Source organism: Lethenteron reissneri, chromosome 56, assembly GCF_015708825.2.
Source record: "Lethenteron reissneri isolate LAM-NWPU_2019-01 chromosome 56, ASM1570882v1, whole genome shotgun sequence".
NCBI classification, from domain to species: domain Eukaryota; kingdom Metazoa; phylum Chordata; class Hyperoartia; order Petromyzontiformes; family Petromyzontidae; genus Lethenteron; species Lethenteron reissneri.
Genome location: NC_083834.1, coordinates 4,546,041 through 4,568,815, shown reverse-complemented (window position 1 = coordinate 4,568,815; position 22,775 = coordinate 4,546,041). Strand labels below are relative to the sequence as shown.

Sequence of the window (22,775 nt, the reverse complement as noted above, 5' to 3'; positions counted from 1 at the left end):
TCCGTACTCGCCGCTTTTCCACTGGTGCATCCGAGCCGAGCCAGCCTCCCTCGCCGCCGCCACCGCCGTCACCGCCGTCACCCCGCGGGTGAACTCAAGCTGCTGTTTGCTTTAGCAGGCCAGGGCCACGCTCTGAGCGAGCGTCATCATCATAATAATAGCGCTTTATTCAGGAGCGACACTGGCCGTCGCAGACGGATGCCTCAATGAAGTGGGTCGTTGTCATAGTGCGGGGAAATTTACAGCGGCGCCGATTGTAATAACGTGGAGTGGGCGGGGAAACCGGAAGGACCCGGAGAAAAATCCACGAGACCACACGGGGTGGGGGGGGGACACGTCGGGGGAGAGAGAGGGGAACCTCGTCGTGTCCGTGAAGCGGCGCCCGTGCGGCAGATAGCCTCGCTCGGCGAGAACGGACGACGCGGATACCACGCGGATACCACGCGGATACCACGCGGATACCACGCGGATACCACGCGGTTGTTACGAACGGCCGCCATCGCGGGGACTTTGCGCTCGGTGCGACCGGGGGGTGGGGGAGGGGGGGAGAGTTCCGTTTGCTTCATCACGAGACGCCGGTACGTTCCCCCGCCCCCTCCTCCCCTGTTATGGCCGAGCTAATTTCGGTGGATCGTGGTGGAGTGGGCGAGACTCTTTGGCAATCTGTCATTCCCATCGGGCAATAACACCACGTCCACAGTGCATAAAAAAACAGGTGCAGTCTCCCAATTATTACCACCACCCACGTGCTCTCTCTCTCTCGACTGGCCTCTTCTAATGTGACGTGCAGCCAGGGCCATTGCCCCCGAAACGTCGCTCGTCATCGCCCTCATTGCGCACGCAAAGTCGCTCGCCACAGCAACGAACAGCAAGACGTCGCCGCTGGTCTCGTCGGGGAGCTGTGAACCATCGTCACCGCGCCGCCGACTCCGGACGTCATCTTCTCAGCGGCGGCGGTGGCTCCTGGCTGGGCCGTCGAACAAAAACGGCGGTGGTCACAGCATCGTCGCGTGGCGCCATCCGATGGCGCTTCTGCGGCCGTCTGGAACGCTCTTCCTTCTGATATTCGGAAGCCGCTGGGAGCTGTGCACTTTTAAATCATCAGCGAGATTGAAAATGCATTTATTTAAAAACTGCTTTTTGTGTGTTTAGTTTGTTGTCTGTACCCCCCGCACCTCCAATTAGCACGGTTGGCTACGTACGGTGCGAAAGAAGTTCAACATACATACACACACGCTATACAATACACACTACACAACTACACAGTCCATTATACAGTACACTATGTACTACACCACTCTATGCTTCACAACTATACACTACACCACTATACTACATTGAAAACTGCTTTGTGTTTAGTTTGTCATCCTTCCCACAGTCACCCACACACTCACATAGTCACTCACCCACTCACACAGTCACTCACCCACTCACACAGTCACTCACCCACTCACACAGTCACTCACCCACTCACATAGTCACCCACTCACACAGTCACTCACCCACTCACATAGTCACCCACTCACACAGTCACTAACCCACTCACACAGTCACTCACCTACTCAAATGGTCACTCACCCACTCACACAGTCACTCACCCACTCACACAGTCACTCACCCACTCACATAGTCACTCACACAGTCACTAACCCACTCACACAGTCACTCACCCACTCAAATGGTCACTCACCCACTCACACAGTCACCCACTCACAGTCACTCACCCACTCACACAGTCATTCACATAGCCACTCACCCACTCACAGTCACCCACTCACACAGTCACTCACATAGCCACTCACCCACTCACACAGTCACTCACCCACTCACACAGTCACTCACCCACTCACATAGCCACTCACCCACTCACACAGTCACTCACCCACTCACACAGTCACTCACCCACTCACACAGTCACTCACCCACTCACACAGTCACACACCCACTCACACAGTCACTCACCCACTTATAGTCACTCACCCACTCACATAGTCACTCACACAGTCACCCACTCACATAGTCACTCAGTCACTCACCCACTCACATAGTCACCCATTCACACAGTCACTCACCCACTCACAGTCACTCACCCACTCACACAGTCACTCACCCACTCACACAGTCACCCACTCACACAGTCACTCACCCACTCGCACAGTCACTCGCCCGCACCTCCGATTGGCACGGTTGGCTACGTCACGGTGCGAAAGAAGTTCAACGTGCATGCGTCGGTACGCACACGCTCACTCCGCTTCGGTCGAGCCAGCAGCCTGAATGGGTTCCACCACGGCCGACCGTGCAGGTCGCGTACGGTAGGGTAACGCGTGGGTAACCTCCCCCTCCATCAACCTCTACCAAGACGGACGCCTTGGGGTGCAACGCGGAGGCTCAAAGTCCACTTCAGAGTGGCCTCGCCTTGCTGGCCGATACGTGGCGTGTGCGAAGAAGAGACCTGAGCTGCCCCCTACACCGTGCACGTGCAAGCGATGTGTGGGTGTCGGTGTGTGTGTGGGTTTCTACGCTTGCGAAACGTGTACCCCCCCCCCCCCACTAATGGAACATCTTCGCCGGTTAGAAACATTCAGGCTGGCCTGCCTACGATCCATCCTGGGTTTAACCAGGCTGGATTGTGTGAGGAGCTCACAAATCCTTGATAGATCTGGGCAGAGTCCTATCGGTGAGCTCCTCCAGCAGGAAAGGCTGCGTTGGCTGGGTCATGTAGCCCGCAAGATCGGCCTCAGTGGAGGAGGCTCGTGAAGGACGCTACTGGGCAGTTGGAGGCAGTCACCCTCCAACAACAACGGAGGGCGGAGGAGCGACGCTCACAACAACGAGCGGAGCGCCGGGTGGCTAAAGCACAGCAAGTTGGCACAGTCGGGGGCACAGGTGGTGCATCAGCCAGTCCAGAGGGGGCGTGTCTTCACTGAGGGGGGCGTGTTAGACACGTCCCCCTCAGTGAGGCAGATGTGATAGGTGCCTCCCCTGGTGCTTTTTCATTGCAGTTTCACGACGAGACCAGCGAGCCTAAATATCTGTATACACATACGTGAAATAAGTTACCTGGACTATGGAAGGCGAGGACATGAAATGAAGGGGTCTACAAACATTACATTGGTGACATACTGAGATAGTAACAGGCACGCGCTTATTGCCCGCGCTCCATCCAGGTGTAGTGTTGTAAACGACGGACTTCTAAACTTCTTTATGACACACTGTTTATTGTCTTAATACACAGTCCCTATCACACAAAGGGGGTATATGGTCCCTTCACCCGTTACCCTCAGAAGGTACAAGCCTCCGGACCTTGCAGGCTATCTAATCTCCCTGCTATCCCAGCGTCCTCTGGCTGGACCTAGGGGATCTCTCCCCGACCACTGGTTACACTGAGCCCTAGCCCTGATAAGGGCTGGAGGGCTTGGTCCAGGGTCCTAGATGTCTTCAGCCGACTTGGGTCTTCGTGTAGCAGAACTGGCCAAGAGCTCTCAGCGCTCTGGCTTTTATACCTGTTCGTGGCCGGGTTGTCCAATCGCCGGCCACCTTGTGGAACCCTCCGATTGGTCCTTCCCAATCTGGCGTTTGGATCCTACCTCACCCCATTTGACCCTGACCGTTTGATTGAGCGGGAAAACCTTGTTTACGATCCGCTCGCGAACAGCGAGTAGTTATCACCACTACACAGTTACTGAGGGGTTGCGCAATCAGAGGGGAGGCTGAGCTCGTCGCTGCCTCACCTCGTCTCTTCCTGTATTAGCAGCGGAGCTCCGCAAATTTGACGATTTTTACGATAAGTAACATTTTTAAAAACTTTTTTTTAAACACGCTTTAATGAAATGTACCGTTACTAGTAATGGAATAACTCCACGACTCCAGGAAGTGGCCCTGAAGCTTGCCATAATGTAAGGGACCGTGGTGATTTACAGCCAACGTCAAGTTGAGCGTGGACAATTAGACCCAAGCCGAAACATAACGTATAAAAAAGAATGTTTAAAGTTATGCATTTTTATGACAGAATGTAGTATTGTCATCAGTATGACATAAGTATACCAAGTTTGCAGTCGATACCACATTGGGAAGTGGGTTAAAATTGAGTTACAAGATTTGATGATACAAGTTCATGTATTAGGTATAGCCCTGTGAGCCATTCGGCTCTTGAATCGGGTGCAACCGCAACAAACAAAAAAACATGAACAAGAAAACATCTTTAAGTGACTATGTGACTAAGTGCAAACAGAAAATCCAAGAAAAGACAGCAAAATAACGCAGAAAAAGCACCGTACACCAACACTGTGTGCACAAATCCCAGTGGGATGCAAGTCAAACAACAACAACCACAAGACAACTTAGATTAAGGCCATCAGTCTAACTCCGTACTACAACAAACAGTCACGTATAAAGAGAAAATAATAAATTAAATAATAGCATAACTTAGCAATCTTTGAAATACGTAATCAACCAGGCTATGCGTTAATTGTGTGTTGACCGACTCTCTGTGTTGCATTACAATACATTTCGATATTTTGCTAGGTTATTTAATTTAGTGCGTCTCTCTCCCGTTCTCCTAATTAAATCCTTTATATTAAGTTCACTTGCTTGCTTAGGACCGTGCAAATCTTTCAGTCGTTTTTTAACCCACTTCCCGTGATCCAATCGAGCTGACATTTTCCACACAGACTCGTTGTGCGTGACAATTAATGTTCGTGAAAATTTTTTTCCAAAATTTTACACTTTTTAGGACAAAAATATATTTAATTACCAATTGCTTAATGCTGCCATGCAATCATCTGACCCATAGGTGGCAGCCATCTCAAGCCAGAGGACGAGAGGACTCTAGCCGCCACGCATATAAAGGATTCATAGTGAAAAACTTTGTTTTTACGGGTTATACTTGTTACGGGTTATACTTGTTTTCAAGCTTGCGTACCGTACCACGTCGTCATCCACTCATTGACATTCTAATTTTTTCTCTGCCCCCTCCCTCTCTCCGCCCCCGCCCCCTCTCTATTTAAGGCCTCGTTACAGAGACGCTTTCTCTCTTTGTGCCGATACGTGTTCTCTCTCTATCTTTGTGATATCTGTCTGCTTATATGTCTGTCTATAGTTTTCTGGTTAGATGTTTGTTGCTATTTCATTTATACCTGATGACGATTGCTTGTGTTGCAATCGAAACGTCGTAGCATGCTAGTATTTAATTTATTATTTTATCTTTATACGTGACTTTACCGAAAGAACCAAAGAGTGAGTTAAATATTAGAGAAAGCGCGTAAAAAAATAATTGGAATCGTACAGAAATTACACTTATAACACAGATCAGTGGGAAAATCTTAATACAGTATTTTATTCTTTTTTTTTACTTTTCGTAACAGCTATTTTCATTGGAGTATGTCAGGTGAGAGGCTCTGTCTCCCCTGCCTCCCCTGGTGTTTGTACAGCAGACAATGGAAACTCAACGTCGCCTGGTACACGAACACATCGTGAAACCGCTGGAGCTAACGCGGTTGTTGTTGTTGATGGTGAGTTGATGCCCCAGCTGCTACCAACTTCACCACTGCGGGTGGCTCTTTAATAGTGACCCGCGGTGCACTGGACCACGTGTGTACACACACGCACGCACGCGCACTGTACACACGCACGCGCGCGCACTGTACACATACACGCGCGCGCACTGTACACACACACGCACGCGCTCTGTACACACACACGCGCACTGTACGCACGCGCGCGCACTGTACACACACACGCGCGCGCACTGTACACACGCACGCACGCGCACTGTACACACGCACGCACGCGCACTGTACACACACGCACGCGCACTGTACACACACGCACGCGCACTGTACACACGCACGCGCGCGCACTGTACACACACGCACGCGCACTGTACACACGCACGCGCACTGTACACACACGCACGCGCACTGTACACACGCACGCACGCGCACTGTACACACACGCACGCGCACTGTACACACGCACGCGCGCGCACTGTACACATACACGCGCGCGCACTGTACACACACACGCACGCGCTCTGTACACACACACGCGCACTGTACGCACGCGCGCGCACTGTACACACACACGCGCGCGCACTGTACACACGCACGCACGCGCACTGTACACACGCACGCACGCGCACTGTACACACGCACGCACGCGCACTGTACACACACGCACGCGCACTGTGCTACAAAGTCCACTCGGAGTGCTGCGATCAGCTGCGAGGTGCCTCAGGCGGGTACGTGAAACGATCCACACGTGGATTTTCTTTAGTTTATACTCTACTACGTACTCTAGTTTATACTCTAGTTTATGCTCTAGTTCACACTCTAGTGGATACTCTAGTGGATACTCTAGTTTACATTCTAGTTTACATTCTAGTTTACACTCTAGTTTATACTCTAGTTCACACTCTAGTTCACACTCTAGTTTATATTCTAGTGGATACTCTAGTTTATATTCTAGTTTACATTCTAGTTTACACTCTAGTTTATACTCTAGTTCACACTCTAGTTCACACTCTAGTGGATACTCTAGTGGATACTCTAGTGGATACTCTAGTTTACATTCTAGTTTACACTCTAGTTTATACTCTAGTTCACACTCTAGTTCACACTCTAGTTTATATTCTAGTGGATACTCTAGTTTATATTCTAGTTTACATTCTAGTTTACACTCTAGTTTATACTCTAGTTCACACTCTAGTTCACACTCTAGTTTATATTCTAGTGGATACTCTAGTTTATATTCTAGTTTACATTCTAGTTTACACTCTAGTTTATACTCTAGTTTACACTCTAGTTCACACTCTAGTTTATATTCTAGTGGATACTCTAGTTTATATTCTAGTTTACATTCTAGTTTACACTCTAGTTTATACTCTAGTTCACACTCTAGTTCACACTCTAGTTTATATTCTAGTGGATACTCTAGTTTATATTCTAGTTTACATTCTAGTTTACACTCTAGTTTATACTCTAGTTTACACTCTAGTTCACACTCTAGTGGATACTCTAGTTTATATTCTAGTTTATATTCTAGTTTACACTCTAGTTTATACTCTAGTTCACACTCTAGTTCACACTCTAGTTTATATTCTAGTGGATACTCTAGTTTATATTCTAGTTTACATTCTAGTTTACACTCTAGTTTATACTCTAGTTCACACTCTAGTTCACACTCTAGTGGATACTCTAGTGGATACTCTAGTGGATACTCTAGTTTACATTCTAGTTTACACTCTAGTTTACACTCTAGTTTATACTCTAGTTCACACTCTAGTTCACACTCTAGTTTATATTCTAGTGGATACTCTAGTTTATATTCTAGTTTACATTCTAGTTTACACTCTAGTTTATACTCTAGTTCACACTCTAGTTCACACTCTAGTGGATACTCTAGTGGATACTCTAGTGGATACTCTAGTGGATACTCTAGTTTACATTCTAGTTTACACTCTAGTTTATACTCTAGTTCACACTCTAGTTCACACTCTAGTTCACACTCTAGTTTATATTCTAGTGGATACTCTAGTTTATATTCTAGTTTACATTCTAGTTTACACTCTAGTTTATACTCTAGTTCACACTCTAGTTCACACTCTAGTTTATATTCTAGTGGATACTCTAGTTTATATTCTAGTTTACATTCTAGTTTACACTCTATTTTATACTCTAGTTTACACTCTAGTTCACACTCTAGTTTATATTCTAGTGGATACTCTAGTTTATATTCTAGTTTACATTCTAGTTTACACTCTAGTTTATACTCTAGTTCACACTCTAGTTCACACTCTAGTTTATATTCTAGTGGATACTCTAGTTTACATTCTAGTTTACATTCTAGTTTACACTCTAGTTTATACTCTAGTTCACACTCTAGTTCACACTCTAGTGGATACTCTAGTGGATACTCTAGTTTATATTCTAGTTTACATTCTAGTTTACACTCTAGTTTATACTCTAGTTCACACTCTAGTTCACACTCTAGTTTATATTCTAGTGGATACTCTAGTTTATATTCTAGTTTATATTCTAGTTTACACTCTAGTTTATACTCTAGTTTATATTCTAGTTTATATTCTAGTTTATATTCTAGTTTATACTCTAGTTTATATTCTAGTTTATATTCTAGTTTATACTCTAGTTTACACTCTAGTTTATACTCTAGTTCACACTCTAGTTCACACTCTAGTGGATACTCTAGTTTATATTCTAGTTTATATTTTAGTTTACACTCTAGTTTATACTCTAGTTTACACTCTAGTTTATAATCTAGCCCCCTCGTGTACTCCGCTCGTGGTTCTTCCACCAATGCTTACGTTGCTTCTGCGGCCTCTATCAGATCTCAGGCGCGTTAGACCCCAACACACGCTGTGTAGGGCACACTCTCGCATCTCGCTTTCTCTCTCTCTGGGATCCTTCCTCGTGTCTTAGCACCTCCGGTTGGCTCGGTTGGCTTAAACGTGCGGTGGCAACGAAGTTCAACGTACACACACATCGACTCACATAGTCACTCACTCACTCACCCACTCACATAGTCACTCACTCGCACAGTCACTCACCCACTCTCACAGTCACTCACCCACCCACTCACACAGTCACTCACCCACCCACTCACACAGTCACACAGTCACTCACCCACTCTCACAGTCACTCACCCACCCACTCACACAGTCACTCACCCACCCACTCACACAGTCACTCACCCACTCACACAGTCACTCACCCACTCACACAGTCACTCACCCACCCACTCACACAGTCACTCACCCACCCACTCACGTAGTCACTCACCCACTCACACAGTCACTCACCCACTCACACAGTCACTCACCCACTCACATAGTCACTCACCCACTCACATAGTTACTCACCCACTCACACAGTCACTCACCCACTCACACAGTCACTCACCCACTCACACAGTCACTCACCCACTCACATAGTCACTCACACAGTCACTCACCCACTCATATAGTCACTCACCCACTCATACAGTCACTCACCCACTCACACAGTCACTCACCCACTCAGATAGTCACTCACACAGTCACTCACCCACTCATATAGTCACTCACCCACTCACACAGTCAGTCACCCACTCACACAGTCACTCACCCACTCACATAGTCACTCACACAGTCACTCACCCACTCACACAGTCAGTCACCCACTCACACAGTCACTCACCCACTCACATAGTCACTCACACAGTCACTCACCCACTCATATAGTCACTCACCCACTCACACAGTCACTCACACAGTCACTCACACAGTCACCCACCCAACACACTCGCCCATCCTCCGATCACGTGCATTATAATGCCGTCCACAGCCATCACCACCACCACCACCAACCACCACCTCGCGACCATGAACACCAATTCCATCTCGCCCAACCCAGAGACGACGATGATGATGATCTGGAGTCGGGGTCATGGCATCACCGCTGCCGCTACCGCTGATGGCGGTGGTTGGAGTTGGCGCTGGGTGGCGTGGGGGGCCGTGGGAACTTCCCTGGCCGTGGGGGGCCTCTGGCTGTGGCTGAGCAAGAGGAGGAGTGAGACGAGGCTGCGTGTGGGCACGGTCTCCGCCCTGGCGCTCTTCCCCGTCAAGTCGTGCCGTCCGCTGGCGCTCACCGAGGCTACGTGCGGACCCAGGGGCATGTCTCTCGGGCCCGTGAGCGACAGGCGAGTTGGGGGTCAAGGGGGATGGGGTCACGGCGTGGAACGGGGTCAGTGGGCTCATTGAAGGGGCGTTCGCACGGAGACGTCACACGGAGGCGTTCACACTGACACGCACACACGGGGGCATTTTGAAGGGTGCACTTCTACCCAATTGTGGAGTGACCCAGTGGCTTTGTTAGCAGAGGTCGCAAACGAGTTTTGATTCCTTACCTGTACCCGGCCGCACCAGGGTCGCAAACGGGTACCCGTACCCGGCCGTACCCTACCCATTCCCGGCCGGGTATCGGGTACCTGATTGCGACCTCTGGGATGAAGCCATGTTGCAGGCGCGGGTGGGTTGATTCTAGGAACTTTGTGAGAAGAGACAAGACGTTGGGAAATGAGTGACAAACGGTGACTCACCAGTGACTCACGATCTACCCGTACCCGGCCGCACCAGGGTCGCAAACGGCTACCCGTACCCGGCCGGGTACGGGTAGCCGGGTATCGGGTAGGGTACGGGTATCGGGTACCCGGTTGCGACCTTTGTTTGTTAGACACCTCCCTCTCTCCTGCCTCCCTCCCTCTCCCCTCTGTTTTTTTGGCCTTGATTAATCGGTATATTTATTTACACTGGAGGAATCCGAGGCACCGTAAAGCTCTTTTCGCCGATGTCCAATCCACTGCTGGATGCAGGCCTCTCCACACCATGCTGTTGCCATCTGACACGATACTACGATAAAATCCACATAAAACACGTGCCCATGAGCAGATTTCAACGCTGTCTCTTTCGCAGATGTACTCTCTCGCGTTCCATTCCTTGGCTGTCACTCAGTCATTAGCCTTGACCATCGGACATCATCCCTTCGAGCGAAATGTCCTGCCCAAGCCCACATGCTCTTCTGAATAGTTTAAGTGACGGCATTAACCTGCACACGCACTCTTGTCCACGTGTTCCTCTTTCTGTCTCTCAGTATTTAATAATAATAAAAACTAGAACAATGAAACCAGAGCTGAAATGTTTTGCTTTTGAATGATAGACCGATGTTGATCAATTGATAAAATGTGACGATGTTACGATGTTGTGACATTCACTTTATGGCACGAGAGTCGAGTTATGTGATTTTAAATTGAGCCATCCATTTAAAATCACCCCCCAACCCCCACCAAACCTCCCCTCTCTCTCCCCTCCCTCTCCTGCCTCTCCTTCCCTCTCTTGCCTCTCCCTCCTTTTCTAATGTCAAAATAGTAAATTTATTATCCGTGACAAATTTTGCAACCGATATTCCAGTTGTCATGCATTTTGCTCATTTATAAAATGCTTTGGGTGATTCCTGCTGTTTAATGATGTTGCATGCGATATGGATATCTGAAAAATATGTGATACCACGTGGTCATTTATACGTCCTTTTTGTGTTGTCATTACTTTATTACACCACAATAGTGCTCAACTGTTGCTTCAGACACCAGAGGAACGAGTCTCATGCACGCTGAGCCGACTCCTGTGGGCACACATGGCGTCCATCAAGTGAAAGAACGCCGGGAAGATAATGCACCAAGACAAATCTTGAGCAAGTACATCTCTGAGCAAGTACGTCTCTGCCGGGAGATGAACACCAGATAATGCACCAAGACAGATCTTGAGCAAGTACGTCTCTGAGCAAGTACGTCTCTGCCGGGAGATGGACACCAGCTTCTTTACTACACTGGGCGATTTCTTCTCCATCGGCGTTGGCGGATGGGATGGTGTTTCCAATCTCCTTGGTCTTTCACACCTGCAGCTGTGCTCATTCAGCTCTGGGCCCCGATGTTTGCAACGTGCCACTGACAGGATACACAAGCACCTGCAGGTGTCAGGGTCTGGCCTTTCCGCGCATGGTTTGCACAAGCCGGGAGATTTTTGTCGTTCTCGTGATCTCCGCTCACATTTGGTGCGCTGCTGAAAAGACATTTCTCCATAACCTGCATTGTGGCGTAGTTTGAATTTATAAACCCGTAGAGTGATGTTGGCGGTCTCTGTGGGGAGACATTCGTGGTTCTCATCGTTACACCATCCAGAGCAGCGTAAGAGCGGCACGCACGACGGCCGGAAGAAGTGCTCCACCTCATCTGGATACTCGTGCAGGATGTCGATCACCGTTTCCATCGGCTGGCAGTAACTCCGCCTCATCACCTCGTCAAACTTCATCACTCCATTCTTCAGATGACTTTGTCCAGACGAAACACTCGTGGGCTGGCCCGGTGCCGTTGTGCTGGTCCCACACGTCCACAGCCAGCGAGTGCCACAGCTGCAAAGTTCAAGGTCGCCCTCAATGAACCACTTGTAGCCACAACACAGACGAGGTCACGGCGAGGTCACGGCGAGGTCACGGCACTCCTTCCCCTCTCTCATTTCTCTCTCTCACCCCTCTCCCTCTGTCCCCTCCCCCCTCCCTCCCCTCCCCTCCCTCCTGTTTTTTACTATTAGAAGAAGCAGAAAGATGCTCGGTTTTTCGGCACTTTGCTTCGTTCATCATGTCGTTTTTTTGCTTTTATGCCCCCTTTTTTAAATCAAAGATAATACACGGTTTTCCCGTGTAACATAAATGCAATTATGTGCTACTGTGTTCCTAGACACCAACAAGAAAATCCGCCCTCAAAAACCCATCACCAGATCCCCTGCATGTGTCACATTACACAAAGTACCCTCGGTAGTCCAACGTGTCAAGAAAGATGCGACACCCCCCCCCCCCTGTCAACTGAACGTACTGAAATTCCAGCCAGGTAGAAACCAGGGCCTTGAAGATGCGACAATGGCTGTATAATCCGCACAGGGAAGAAACCCCTTGCAGAAATGTGTACGTGGTCACAGTCCCATGGGCAATGCTCCAGCTCGGACCACCGTGGCGCTTGTACGATGGATTGGAGTAAAACAGCTCCCAATGAGGCCTCCTCCGCTCCCCCACTCCGCACACCGCTGGCCGACGGTGTGCCGAAGCTCCTCCAGCCACGTGGCTGATGGCGCGGATCCCCTCCGGCCACCCAACGTGGTCCAGCTTCTTCACTCCAGCAACTGACCCGGAGCCCTTCCGGGCCCCCACCTGTATCCCCTTTACCACGTGATCCTGTCTCCTCCCCTTCCGGACCGTCAGATCCGGCCTTCCCATAGCGCCCTGTTGGCTCCGCCCCCATTCACCTCGCTTCCGATTGGACCCGAGGTGAACGGCGGGCCCTCCCATACGCCCCCCATACTGGGCTCCGCCCCCCAATACCCCGGGCCGTATGATTGGGCCAGAGCCCAGCAGCGAACCCCGTTTACGCTCGCATTACAGTAGTATAAGGTGATGATTGGACAGTGGTGCTGCCTGAATACTGGATGAAACTGCACTATTTTCAAGGTCTTTTGAGATGTAAAAACGGTCAATCCTTGACTGCGACAGTGTCCTGTCAGCTCGGGTTCTTGTAAAGGTGAAACCTTGCTGCTTTGGATGTTGCGTCCGCCACATGTCTATGAGACTGTACGTGCGGAGCACCTGCCGCAAAGTGTTCAGGACACTGCTTTTGCACTGCTCGGTGCCAGTGCGGTCGAGGACATTCAGCCTACAGTTAAAATCCCCCAAAAGCAGATACTCGTCATTTGGGATGTTTTTGAGATAGTTCTGTAACACATTGGAAAAATTCCGCATCATTGATGGGTGTATAGATATTTATGAGGTGGACAGAAATGTCATTAAGTTTGATTGCTACGTTGAGGGCTCTTCCCGGTACTACCTCAACTTGGTTAACTACGGTGGGTGTAAACCCTGGTGCAAATAACGTTGCCACTCCTGAAGAATAATGAGTAATGTGACTGGAAAACAAATCTCCTTTCCAGTCTGTTTCTCATAAATTTTCTTCGCTGGTTGTAAGATGCGTCTCCTGCACAAAGAGCACTGAGGCTTTGTGCTTTTTTTGCGAGCGACAGCACAAAGTGTCTCTTGACCGCACCTCTACACCCATTCATATTAATTGTGGCTATCTGCAGCATTATGTATCAGTGGAGATGTTGCCAGGTGTGTTTTCTTTCCACGTAGTTATTGGCTCAAGAAGTACCTGATCCCTTTCCTTTCCAAATGACGACGTTCCGTGTCTCTTGAAGTCCTGCTCAATATTGAGTAGGGAGGTTATAATTGCCTGCACATTTTGCCACCTTGACAGAGCTGCAGTCACTCTTCTGAGCCATGCACTCCCTCTAAAATATTCCATAGCTCCGACTGTGAGAATATTGGTGCCACTTCAGTCAGCTCAGCAGATGTCAGATAATACACCAAGACAAATCCTGAGCAAGTACGTCTCTGAGAAAGTACGTCTCTACCGGGAGATGAACACCAGTTTGTTTACTACACTGGGCGATTTCTTCTCCATCGGCGTTGGCGGATAGGATGGTATTTTCATCTCCTTGGTCTTTCACACCTGCAGCTGTGCTCATTCAGCTCTTAGCCCTGATGTTTGCAATGTGCCACTGACAGGATACACAAGCACCTGCAGGTGTCAGGGTCTGGCCTTTCCGCGCATGGTTTGCACAAGCCGGGAGATTTTTGTCGTTCTCGTGATCTCCGCTCACATTTGGTGCGCTGCTGAAAAGACATTTCTCCATAACCTGTATTGTGGCGTAGTTTGAATTCATAAACCCGTAGAGTGATGTTGGCGGTCTCTGTGGGGAGACATTCGTGGTTCTCGTCATTACAGCATCCAGAGCAGCGTAAGAGCGGCACGCACTACGGCGGTCTCTGTGGGGAGACATTCGTGGTTCTCGTCGTTGCAGCATCCAGAGCAGCGTAAGAGCGGCACGCACGACGGCGGTCTCTGTGGGGAGACATTCGTGGTTCTCATCGTTACACCATCCAGAGCAGCGTAAGAGCGGCACGCACTACGGCGGTCTCTGTGGGGAGACATTCGTGGTTCTCGTCATTGCAGCATCCAGAGCAGCGTAAGAGCGACACGCACTACGGCGGTCTCTGTGGGGAGACATTCGTGGTTCTCGTCGTTACACCATCCAGAGCAGCGTAAGAGCGGCACGCACTACGGCGGTCTCTGTGGGGAGACATTCGTGGTTCTCGTCATTACACCATCCAGAGCAGCGTAAGAGCGACACGCACGACGGCGGTCTCTGTGGGGAGACATTCGTGGTTCTCGTCGTTACACCATCCAGAGCAGCGTAAGAGCGGCACGCACGACGGCCGGAAGAAGTGCTCCACCTCATCTGGATACTCGTGCAGGATGTCGATCACCGTTTCCATCGGCTGGCAGTAACTCCGCCTCATCACCTCGTTAAACTTAATCACTCCATTCTTCAGATGACTTTGTCCAGACGAAACACTCGTGGGCTGGCCCGGTGCCGTTGTGCTGGTCCCACACGTCCAGAGCCAGCACCCTCAATGAGCCACTTGTAGCCACAACACAGACGAGGTCACAGCACTCCTTCCTCTCTCTCATTTCTCTCTCTCACCCCTCTCCTCCCTCCGTCTACTCCCTCCCCCCTCCCTCCCCACCCTCCCTCCCCTCCCTCCTGTTTTTTACTATCAGAAGAAGCAGAAAGATGCTCGGTTTTTCGGCACTTTGCTTTGTTCATCATGTTGTTTTTTGCTTTCATTCCCCCTTTTTTAAATCAAAGATAATACACGGTTTTTCCGTGTAACATAAATGCAATTGTGTGCTACTGTGTTCCTAGACACCAACAAGAAAATCCGCCCTCAAAAACCCATCACCAGATCCCCTGCATGTGTCACATTACACAAAGCACCCTCGGTAGTACAACGTGTCAAGAAAGATGCGACACCCCCCCCCCCCCCCCCCCCTGTCAACTGAACGTACCGAAATTCCAGCCAGGCAGAAACCAGGGCCTTGAAGATGCGACAATGGCTGTATAATCCGCACAGGGAAGAAACCCCTTGCAGAAATGTGTACGTGGTCACAGTCCCATGGGCAATGCTCCAGCTCGGACCACCGTAGCGCTTGTACGATGGATTGGAGTAAAACAGCTCCCAATGAGGCCTCCTCCGCTCCCCCACTCCGCACGCTGCTGGCCGACGGTGTGCCGAAGCTCCTCCAGCCACGTGGCTGATGGCGCGGATCTCCTCCGGCCACCCAACGTGGTTCAGCTTCTTCACTCCAACAAGTGACCCGGAGCCCTTCCGGGCCCCCACCTATATCCCCTTCACCACGTGATCCTGTCTCCTCCCCTTCCGGACCGTCAGATCTGGCCTTCCCATAGCGCCCTGCTGGCTCCACCCCCGTTCACCGCGCTTCCGATTGGACCCGAGGTGAACGGCGGGCCCTCCGCCCCCCAATACCCCAGGCCGTATGATTGGGCCAGAGCCCAGCAGTGAACCCCGTTTACGCTCGCATTACAGTAGTATAAGGTAATGATTGGACAGTGGTGCTGTCTGAATACTGGATGAAACTGCACTATTTTCAAGGTCTTTTGAGATGTAAAAACGGTCAATCCTTCACTGCGACAGTGTCCTGTCAGCTCGGGTTCTTGTAAAGGTGAAACCTTGCTGCTTTGGATGTTGCGTCCGCCACACGTCTACGAGACTGTACGTGCGGAGCACCTGCCGCAAGGTGTTCAGGACACTGCTTTTGCACTGCTCGGTGCCAGTGCGGTCGGACATTCAGCCTACAGTTGAAATCCCCCAAAAGCAGACACTCGTCATTTGGGATGTTTTTGAGATAGTTCTGTAACGCATTGGAAAAATCCCGCATCATTGATGGGTGTATAGATGTTTATGAGGTGGACAGAAATGTCATTAAGTTTGATTGCTACATTGAGGGCTCTTCCCGGTACTACCTCAACTTGGTTAACTACGGTGGGTGTAAACCCTGGTGCAAATAACGTTGCCACTCCTGAAGAATAATGAGTAATGTGACTGAAAAACAAATCTCCTTTCCATTCTGTTTCTCATTCATTTTCTTCGCTGGTTGTAAGATGCGTCTCCTGCACAAAGAGCACCGAGGCTTTGTGTTTTTTTTTGTGAGCGACAGCACAAAGTGTCTCTTGACCGCACCTCTACACCCATTAATATTAATTGTGGCTATCTGCAGCATTATGTGTCAGTGGAGATGTTGCCAGGTGTGTTTTCTTTCCACGTAGTTATTCGGCTCAGGAAGTACCTGATCCCTTTCCTTTCCAAATGACGACTTTCCGTGTCTCTTGAAGTCCTGCTCCATATTGAGTAGGGAGGCTATAATTGCCTCCACATTTTGCCACCTTGACAGAGCTGCAGTCACTCTTCTGAGCCATGCACTCCCTCTAAAATGTTCCATAGCTCCGACTGTGAGAATATTGGTGCCACTTCAGTCAGCTCAGCAGATGTCAGATAATACACCAAGACAAATCCTGAGCAAGTACGTCTCTGAGCAAGTACGTCTCTGCCGGGAGATGAACACCAGTTTGTTTACTACACTGGGCGATTTCTTCTCCATCGGCGTTGGCGGATGGGATGGTATTTTCATCTCCTTGGTCTTTCACACCTGCAGCTGTGCTCATTCAGCTCTTAGCCCCGATGTTTGCAACGTGCCACTGACAGGATACACAAGCACCTGCAGGTGTCAGGGTCTGGCCTTTCCGCGCATGGTTTGCACAAGCCGGGAGATTTTTGTCGTTCTCGTGATCTCCGCTCACATTTGGTGCGCTGCTGAAAAGACATTTCTCCATAACCTGCATTGTGGCGTAGTTTGAATTTATAAACCCGTAGAGTGATGTTGGCGGTCTCTGTGGGGAGACATTTGTGGTTCTCGTCGTTGCAACATCCAGAGCAGCGTAAGAGCGGCACGCACGACGGCGGTCTCTGTGGGGAGACATTCGTGGTTCTCGTCGTTACACCATCCAGAGCAGCGTAAGAGCGGCACGCACTACGGCGGTCTCTGTGGGGAGACATTCGTGGTTCTCGTCGTTACACCATCCAGAGCAGCGTAAGAGCGGCACGCACTACGGCGGTCTCTGTGGGGAGACATTCGTGGTTCTCGTCGTTACACCATCCAGAGCAGCGTAAGAGCGGCACGCACTACGGCGGTCTCTGTGGGGAGACATTCGTGGTTCTCGTCGTTACACCATCCAGAGCAGCGTAAGAGCGGTACGCACGACGGCGGTCTCTGTGGGGAGACATTCGTGGTTCTCGTCGTTGCAACATCCAGAGCAGCGTAAGAGCGGCACGTACGACGGCGGTCTCTGTGGGGAGACATTCGTGGTTCTCGTCGTCACACCATCCAGAGCAGCGTAAGAGCGGCACGCACTACGGCGGTCTCTGTGGGGAGACATTCGTGGTTCTCGTCGTTACACCATCCAGAGCAGCGTAAGAGCGACACGCACGACGGCGGTCTCTGTGGGGAGACATTCGTGGTTCTCATCGTTACACCATCCAGAGCAGCGTAAGAGCGACACGCACGACGGCGGTCTCTGTGGGGAGACATTCGTGGTTCTCGTCGTTACACCATCCAGAGCAGCGTAAGAGTGGCACGCACTACGGCGGTCTCTGTGGGGAGACATTCGTGGTTCTCGTCATTACACCATCCAGAGCAGCGTAAGAGCGGCACGCACTACGGCGGTCTCTGTGGGGAGACATTCGTGGTTCTCGTCATTGCAGCATCCAGAGCAGCGTAAGAGCGGCACGCACTACGGCGGTCTCTGTGGGGAGACATTCGTGGTTCTCGTCATTACACCATCCAGAGCAGCGTAAGAGCGACACGCACGACGGCGGTCTCTGTGGGGAGACATTCGTGGTTCTCGTCGTTACACCATCCAGAGCAGCGTAAGAGCGGCACGCACTACGGCGGTCTCTGTGGGGAGACATTCGTGGTTCTCGTCGTTACACCATCCAGAGCAGCGTAAGAGCGGCACGCACTACGGCGGTCTCTGTGGGGAGACATTCGTGGTTCTCGTCATTACACCATCCAGAGCAGCGTAAGAGCGGCACGCACGACGGCGGTCTCTGTGGGGAGACATTCGTGGTTCTCGTCATTGCAGCATCCAGAGCAGCGTAAGAGCGGCACGCACTATGGCGGTCTCTGTGGGGAGACATTCGTGGTTCTCGTCATTGCAGCATCCAGAGCAGCGTAAGAGCGGCACGCACTATGGCGGTCTCTGTGGGGAGACATTCGTGGTTCTCGTCATTACACCATCCAGAGCAGCGTAAGAGCGGCACGCACTACGGCGGTCTCTGTGGGGAGACATTCGTGGTTCTCGTCGTTGCAGCATCCAGAGCAGCGTAAGAGCGGCACGCACGACGGCGGTCTCTGTGGGGAGACATTCGTGGTTCTCGTCGTTACACCATCCAGAGCAGCGTAAGAGCGGCACGCACGACGGCCGGAAGAAGTGCTCCACCTCATCTGGATACTCGTGCAGGATGTCGATCACCGTTTCCATCGGCTGGCAGTAACTCCGCCTCATCACCTCGTTAAACTTAATCACTCCATTCTTCAGATGACTTTGTCCAGACGAAACACTCGTGGGCTGGCCAGGTGCCGTTGTGCTGGTCCCACACGTCCACAGCCAGCGCCCTCAATGAGCCACTTGTAGCCACAACACAGACGAGGTCACGGCACTCCTTCCTCTCTCTCATTTCTCTCTCTCACCCTTCTCCTCCCTCCGTCTACTCCCTCCCCTCCCCCCTCCCTCCCCACCCTCCCTCTCCTCCCTCCTGTTTTTTTTACTATCAGAAGAAGCAGACAGATGCTCGGTTTTTTGGCACTTTGCTTCGTTCATCATGTTGTTTTTTGCTTTTATGCCCCCTTTTTTAAATCAAAGATAATACACGGTTTTCCCGTGTAACATAAATGCAATTGTGTGCTACTGTGTTCCTAGACACCAACAAGAAAATCCGCCCTCAAAAACCCATCACCAGATCCCCTGCATTTGTCACATTACACAAAGCACCCTCGGTAGTACAACTTGTCAAGAAAGATGCGACACCCCCCCCCCCCCCCCCTTGTCAACTGAACGTACCGAAATTCCAGCCAGGCAGAAACCAGGGCTTTGAAGATGCGACAGTGGCTGTATAATCCGCACAGGGAAGAAACCCCTTGCAGAAATGTGTACGTGGTCACAGTCCCATGGGCAATGCTCCAGTTCGGACCACCGTGGCGCTTGTACGATGGATTGGAGTAAAACAGCTCCCAATGAGGCCTCACGTGATCACTGCAAGGCATCGTCTCCCTCCAAGCGTAGCCTTTGCGTGATGTTATTATTTGTCGGTGGTGGAAATCGACCATTTGGGCGTACAGCTTCTTCCGGTCTACATCTGAGAAGCACCCCTCCTGGTCATTCCCTGAGGTGTGCCCCCAGTGCTGCTGTGAAGAAGAGATTTGAGTGTGCTTCCTTGCTGGGGCGACATTCAGTTTTGGTGGCACTGGGCCACCGCTAGCTGACTCGTCACCAGTACTCACAGCAGATGCGCTCCCCACTGCTGTTGAGAAAGACCTTCGCACATAATTCACGAGTTTTGCAGCAAGTCTCACTGAATGCCTCCGGCCATTGCAGCTATCTCGTTAGGGAGAAGCCACTGCCCCTCTGTGCTTGGTCTCACCAAATCGCCCACCCTCGTGACACGTGCGTCTACCATGCGTTTCTCCACGGCAGGGCCCACGAGAGAGGGTAGTGCCATGTTGGAGTTCCGTAACAGCGGCTCGTGAGCTAATTCTGATGCTGACCGAGGTTTATTCACAGTGACAAGGAAACTCCAGGTATGTCGGATACTCCTGTAGAAGTGGGGAATGCGCGTGAGTGGAATACCCGTAATGTCCATAAAGAAGGGCTGCTTGCTGCACTGAAGGCCCCTGAGGTTATTTAGAATAAAAGATGCAGTGGAACACTACATGGGTGATGGGGCCGTGTAGAGAAACCTCTGTACGGCTTGTAGACGAAATGTTGAGAGCTGGCTCCGTACACACACCAGACCTTGCCCGCCTTCCCGCAGTGGCAAGGCCAAGATGCCAGCAGCCACACGGTGCTTCCTCTGCGACCAGAAGAAGGCAGCTATCATTCTCTGAAGTTTCGCTATCAGGTATGCGGGTGGAGTGAGGGAAAAGAAGCGGTGCCACAAGGTGGATGCAATTAACTGGTTTACCACCAGGGTTTTTCCTCTAAATGTGAGAGACTTGCACAGGCGCCCCCAAGGTTCCGGTCGTTTCCTCACCTTCTCTTCCAAGAAATCCCAATTTTCCTGCAGTGGTTTTTCTCCGTGTCCCAGGAGCACACCGAGATTGTGAAGACGCTCTTTGCTCCACGTTATTGTCTTGGCCAACTGAAGGAACCGGGCTTCGTCCCACTCCCCAACAAGCAGCCCACTGCACTTCTCCCAGTTCATCCTGGAGGAGGACGCACGGGAGTGAACCTCTTGGCACTCGTCCAGCCGTTCCATGTCGTCAAAACTCAATAAAAAAAGGAGAATGTCATCGGCATACGCTGTGAGGGTCACTCTCATACTGGGCTCCTTTAGAGTCAGTCCGGTGAGTCGGCGTCGAAGTAGATGCAGAAAAGTCTCCACGACAAGGGTGTAGAGCTGTCCTGACGTAGGAGAGTCCTGCCTGATACCTCTTTCGAAATCTATAATAGCAATTAGTCCATCATTAACTTTAACTAGACAATGAGCCATGTTGTACAGCAACCTAATTAATTCTATGAAGCGAATCCCAAAACCAAAAGCTTTTATAGTGCCAAGAAGATACTGGTGATCAACCCTTTCAAATGCTTTCTCTTGATCAAGGGAGAGAAAGGCAAGCGGAAAGTTCAAATGCTCCGACAGACTGATCAAATCTCTGACTCGGAAAATCCCATCATGGATGGTCCTTCCTGGAACGGTGTATGCCTGGTCATTGGCATTAACCTGAGCCAGCACCCCCTTAAGCCTTGCAGACGCAGCTTTCGTGAGAATCTTATAGTCTGTGCTCAGCACTGAGACTGGACGCCAATTTTTGAGGTACCTGAGGTCACCCTTTTTTGGAATCAGTGTGAGCACGGCTCTCCTCTAGGACGTTGGTCTCCACTGCTTCATCTAGAACAGCTTTGTAATCCTTGCGTATGGAGTGCCAAAAATGGTGATAAAACTTCCCCGTCAGCCCATGAATCCCTGGGGATTTGTTCCTGGCCAGGGCACTCACTGCCATGTCTGTCACTTTGTTTGACCTCTTCTTCTAGAAGGTCCCTGTCTTCTTCGCCCAAAGTAGGCAGGTCCTTCCAGATTTCACTCTGGGCCACTGGATATATGTTCTGGAGAAAAGAGATTTCCATAATACTGTGCTACAGTTGTAGCTATTTGATTATTGTTTGAAACAAGGAGCCCCTTGTCATCAAATACATTCTCCGTAGCTTTGCGTCTACAATTTTGCTTCCCTAATGAGAAGAAAAATGTCGAGCAAGAGTCCATATCAAGGGTATCTTTAAAACAAGAGCGAATAAATGCCCCTTTTGCCTTTTATTTCTGCAACCCTTTTAGATACTCTAGGGTTTCCACATATTCCTCAAGTAGGCCTGGATTGTCCTTAACCTTCCACCTTCGCTCTAAATTATGGTCCCTGTTCTCTAGCTCACAAATGTCTTGGTCAATATTTTTAGTTTTTCTCCAGGCATACAACTGATGCAGTGTTTTTATGTGTACTTTCCCTATGTCCCACTTGTGTTAGGATATTAAACCAATCTTTCTTTCCCTGCCACTCCACCCAGAAGACCCCAAAAATATCAGTGAAGGTGGTGTCTTGAAAAAGGGCATTATTGAAATGCCAGTATGCCGATCCCCTTGGGACTCCTCGTATTTTAATTTTAAGTAGTGTAATAAAAGACTTCATCACACACTGCTGATCTCCGTTGCACTTATATTTAGCTTCTTGCTCGCAACCCGCTGGCCCTGACAGCGGACCAGCGTCTCCTCACGCACGCCCCGCACGCGCTTCCTCGTCAGTCCTTCCACTCCCCCACTCCGCACACCGCTGGCCGACGGTGTGCCGAAGCTCCTCCAGCCACGTGGCTGATGGCGTGGATCCCCTCCGGCCACCCAACGTGGTCCAGCTTCTTCACTCCAGCAACTGACCCGGAGCCCTTCCAGGCCCCCACCTGTATCCCCTTTACCACGTGATCCTGTCTCCTCCCCTTCCGG

At 50.5% G+C, this 22,775-nt stretch overlaps 3 protein-coding genes across 5 annotated transcripts in view; 1 reads left to right on the top strand and 2 right to left on the bottom strand.

Moving 5' to 3' along the window:
- The first annotated feature begins 5,375 nt into the window (after positions 1 to 5,375).
- Positions 5,376 to 22,775, top strand: part of LOC133356975 (mitochondrial amidoxime reducing component 2-like) — a 35,298-nt gene continuing 17,898 nt past the window's right edge. Inside the window, exons 1-2 of one of the 3 annotated variants that reach the window (XM_061574708.1) lie at positions 5,376 to 5,510; positions 9,408 to 9,693. In XM_061574708.1, the coding sequence (XP_061430692.1) occupies positions 9,416 to 9,693 (278 nt within the window). In that variant the 5' untranslated portion in view covers positions 5,376 to 5,510; positions 9,408 to 9,415. Of the gene's footprint in view, positions 5,511 to 6,120; positions 6,239 to 8,355; positions 8,465 to 9,407; positions 9,694 to 22,775 lie in introns of those variants that run through there. The other 2 variants (XM_061574709.1, XM_061574710.1) reach the window with 2 other exon arrangements.
- Positions 11,151 to 11,890, bottom strand: LOC133357007 (vascular endothelial growth factor A-like). Its single transcript, XM_061574749.1, has 2 exons — positions 11,360 to 11,890; positions 11,151 to 11,171 (listed from the first exon to the last, which is right to left on the bottom strand). The coding sequence occupies exons 1-2, from the start codon at positions 11,855 to 11,857 to the stop codon at positions 11,151 to 11,153; spliced, it is 519 nt and encodes a 172-aa protein (XP_061430733.1). The 5' UTR covers positions 11,858 to 11,890.
- LOC133356996 (vascular endothelial growth factor A-like) lies at positions 14,124 to 15,011 on the bottom strand. Its single transcript, XM_061574742.1, has 2 exons — positions 14,859 to 15,011; positions 14,124 to 14,405 (listed from the first exon to the last, which is right to left on the bottom strand). Exons 1-2 carry the CDS (start codon positions 14,949 to 14,951, stop codon positions 14,124 to 14,126), a joined length of 375 nt encoding a protein of 124 aa, XP_061430726.1. The 5' UTR covers positions 14,952 to 15,011.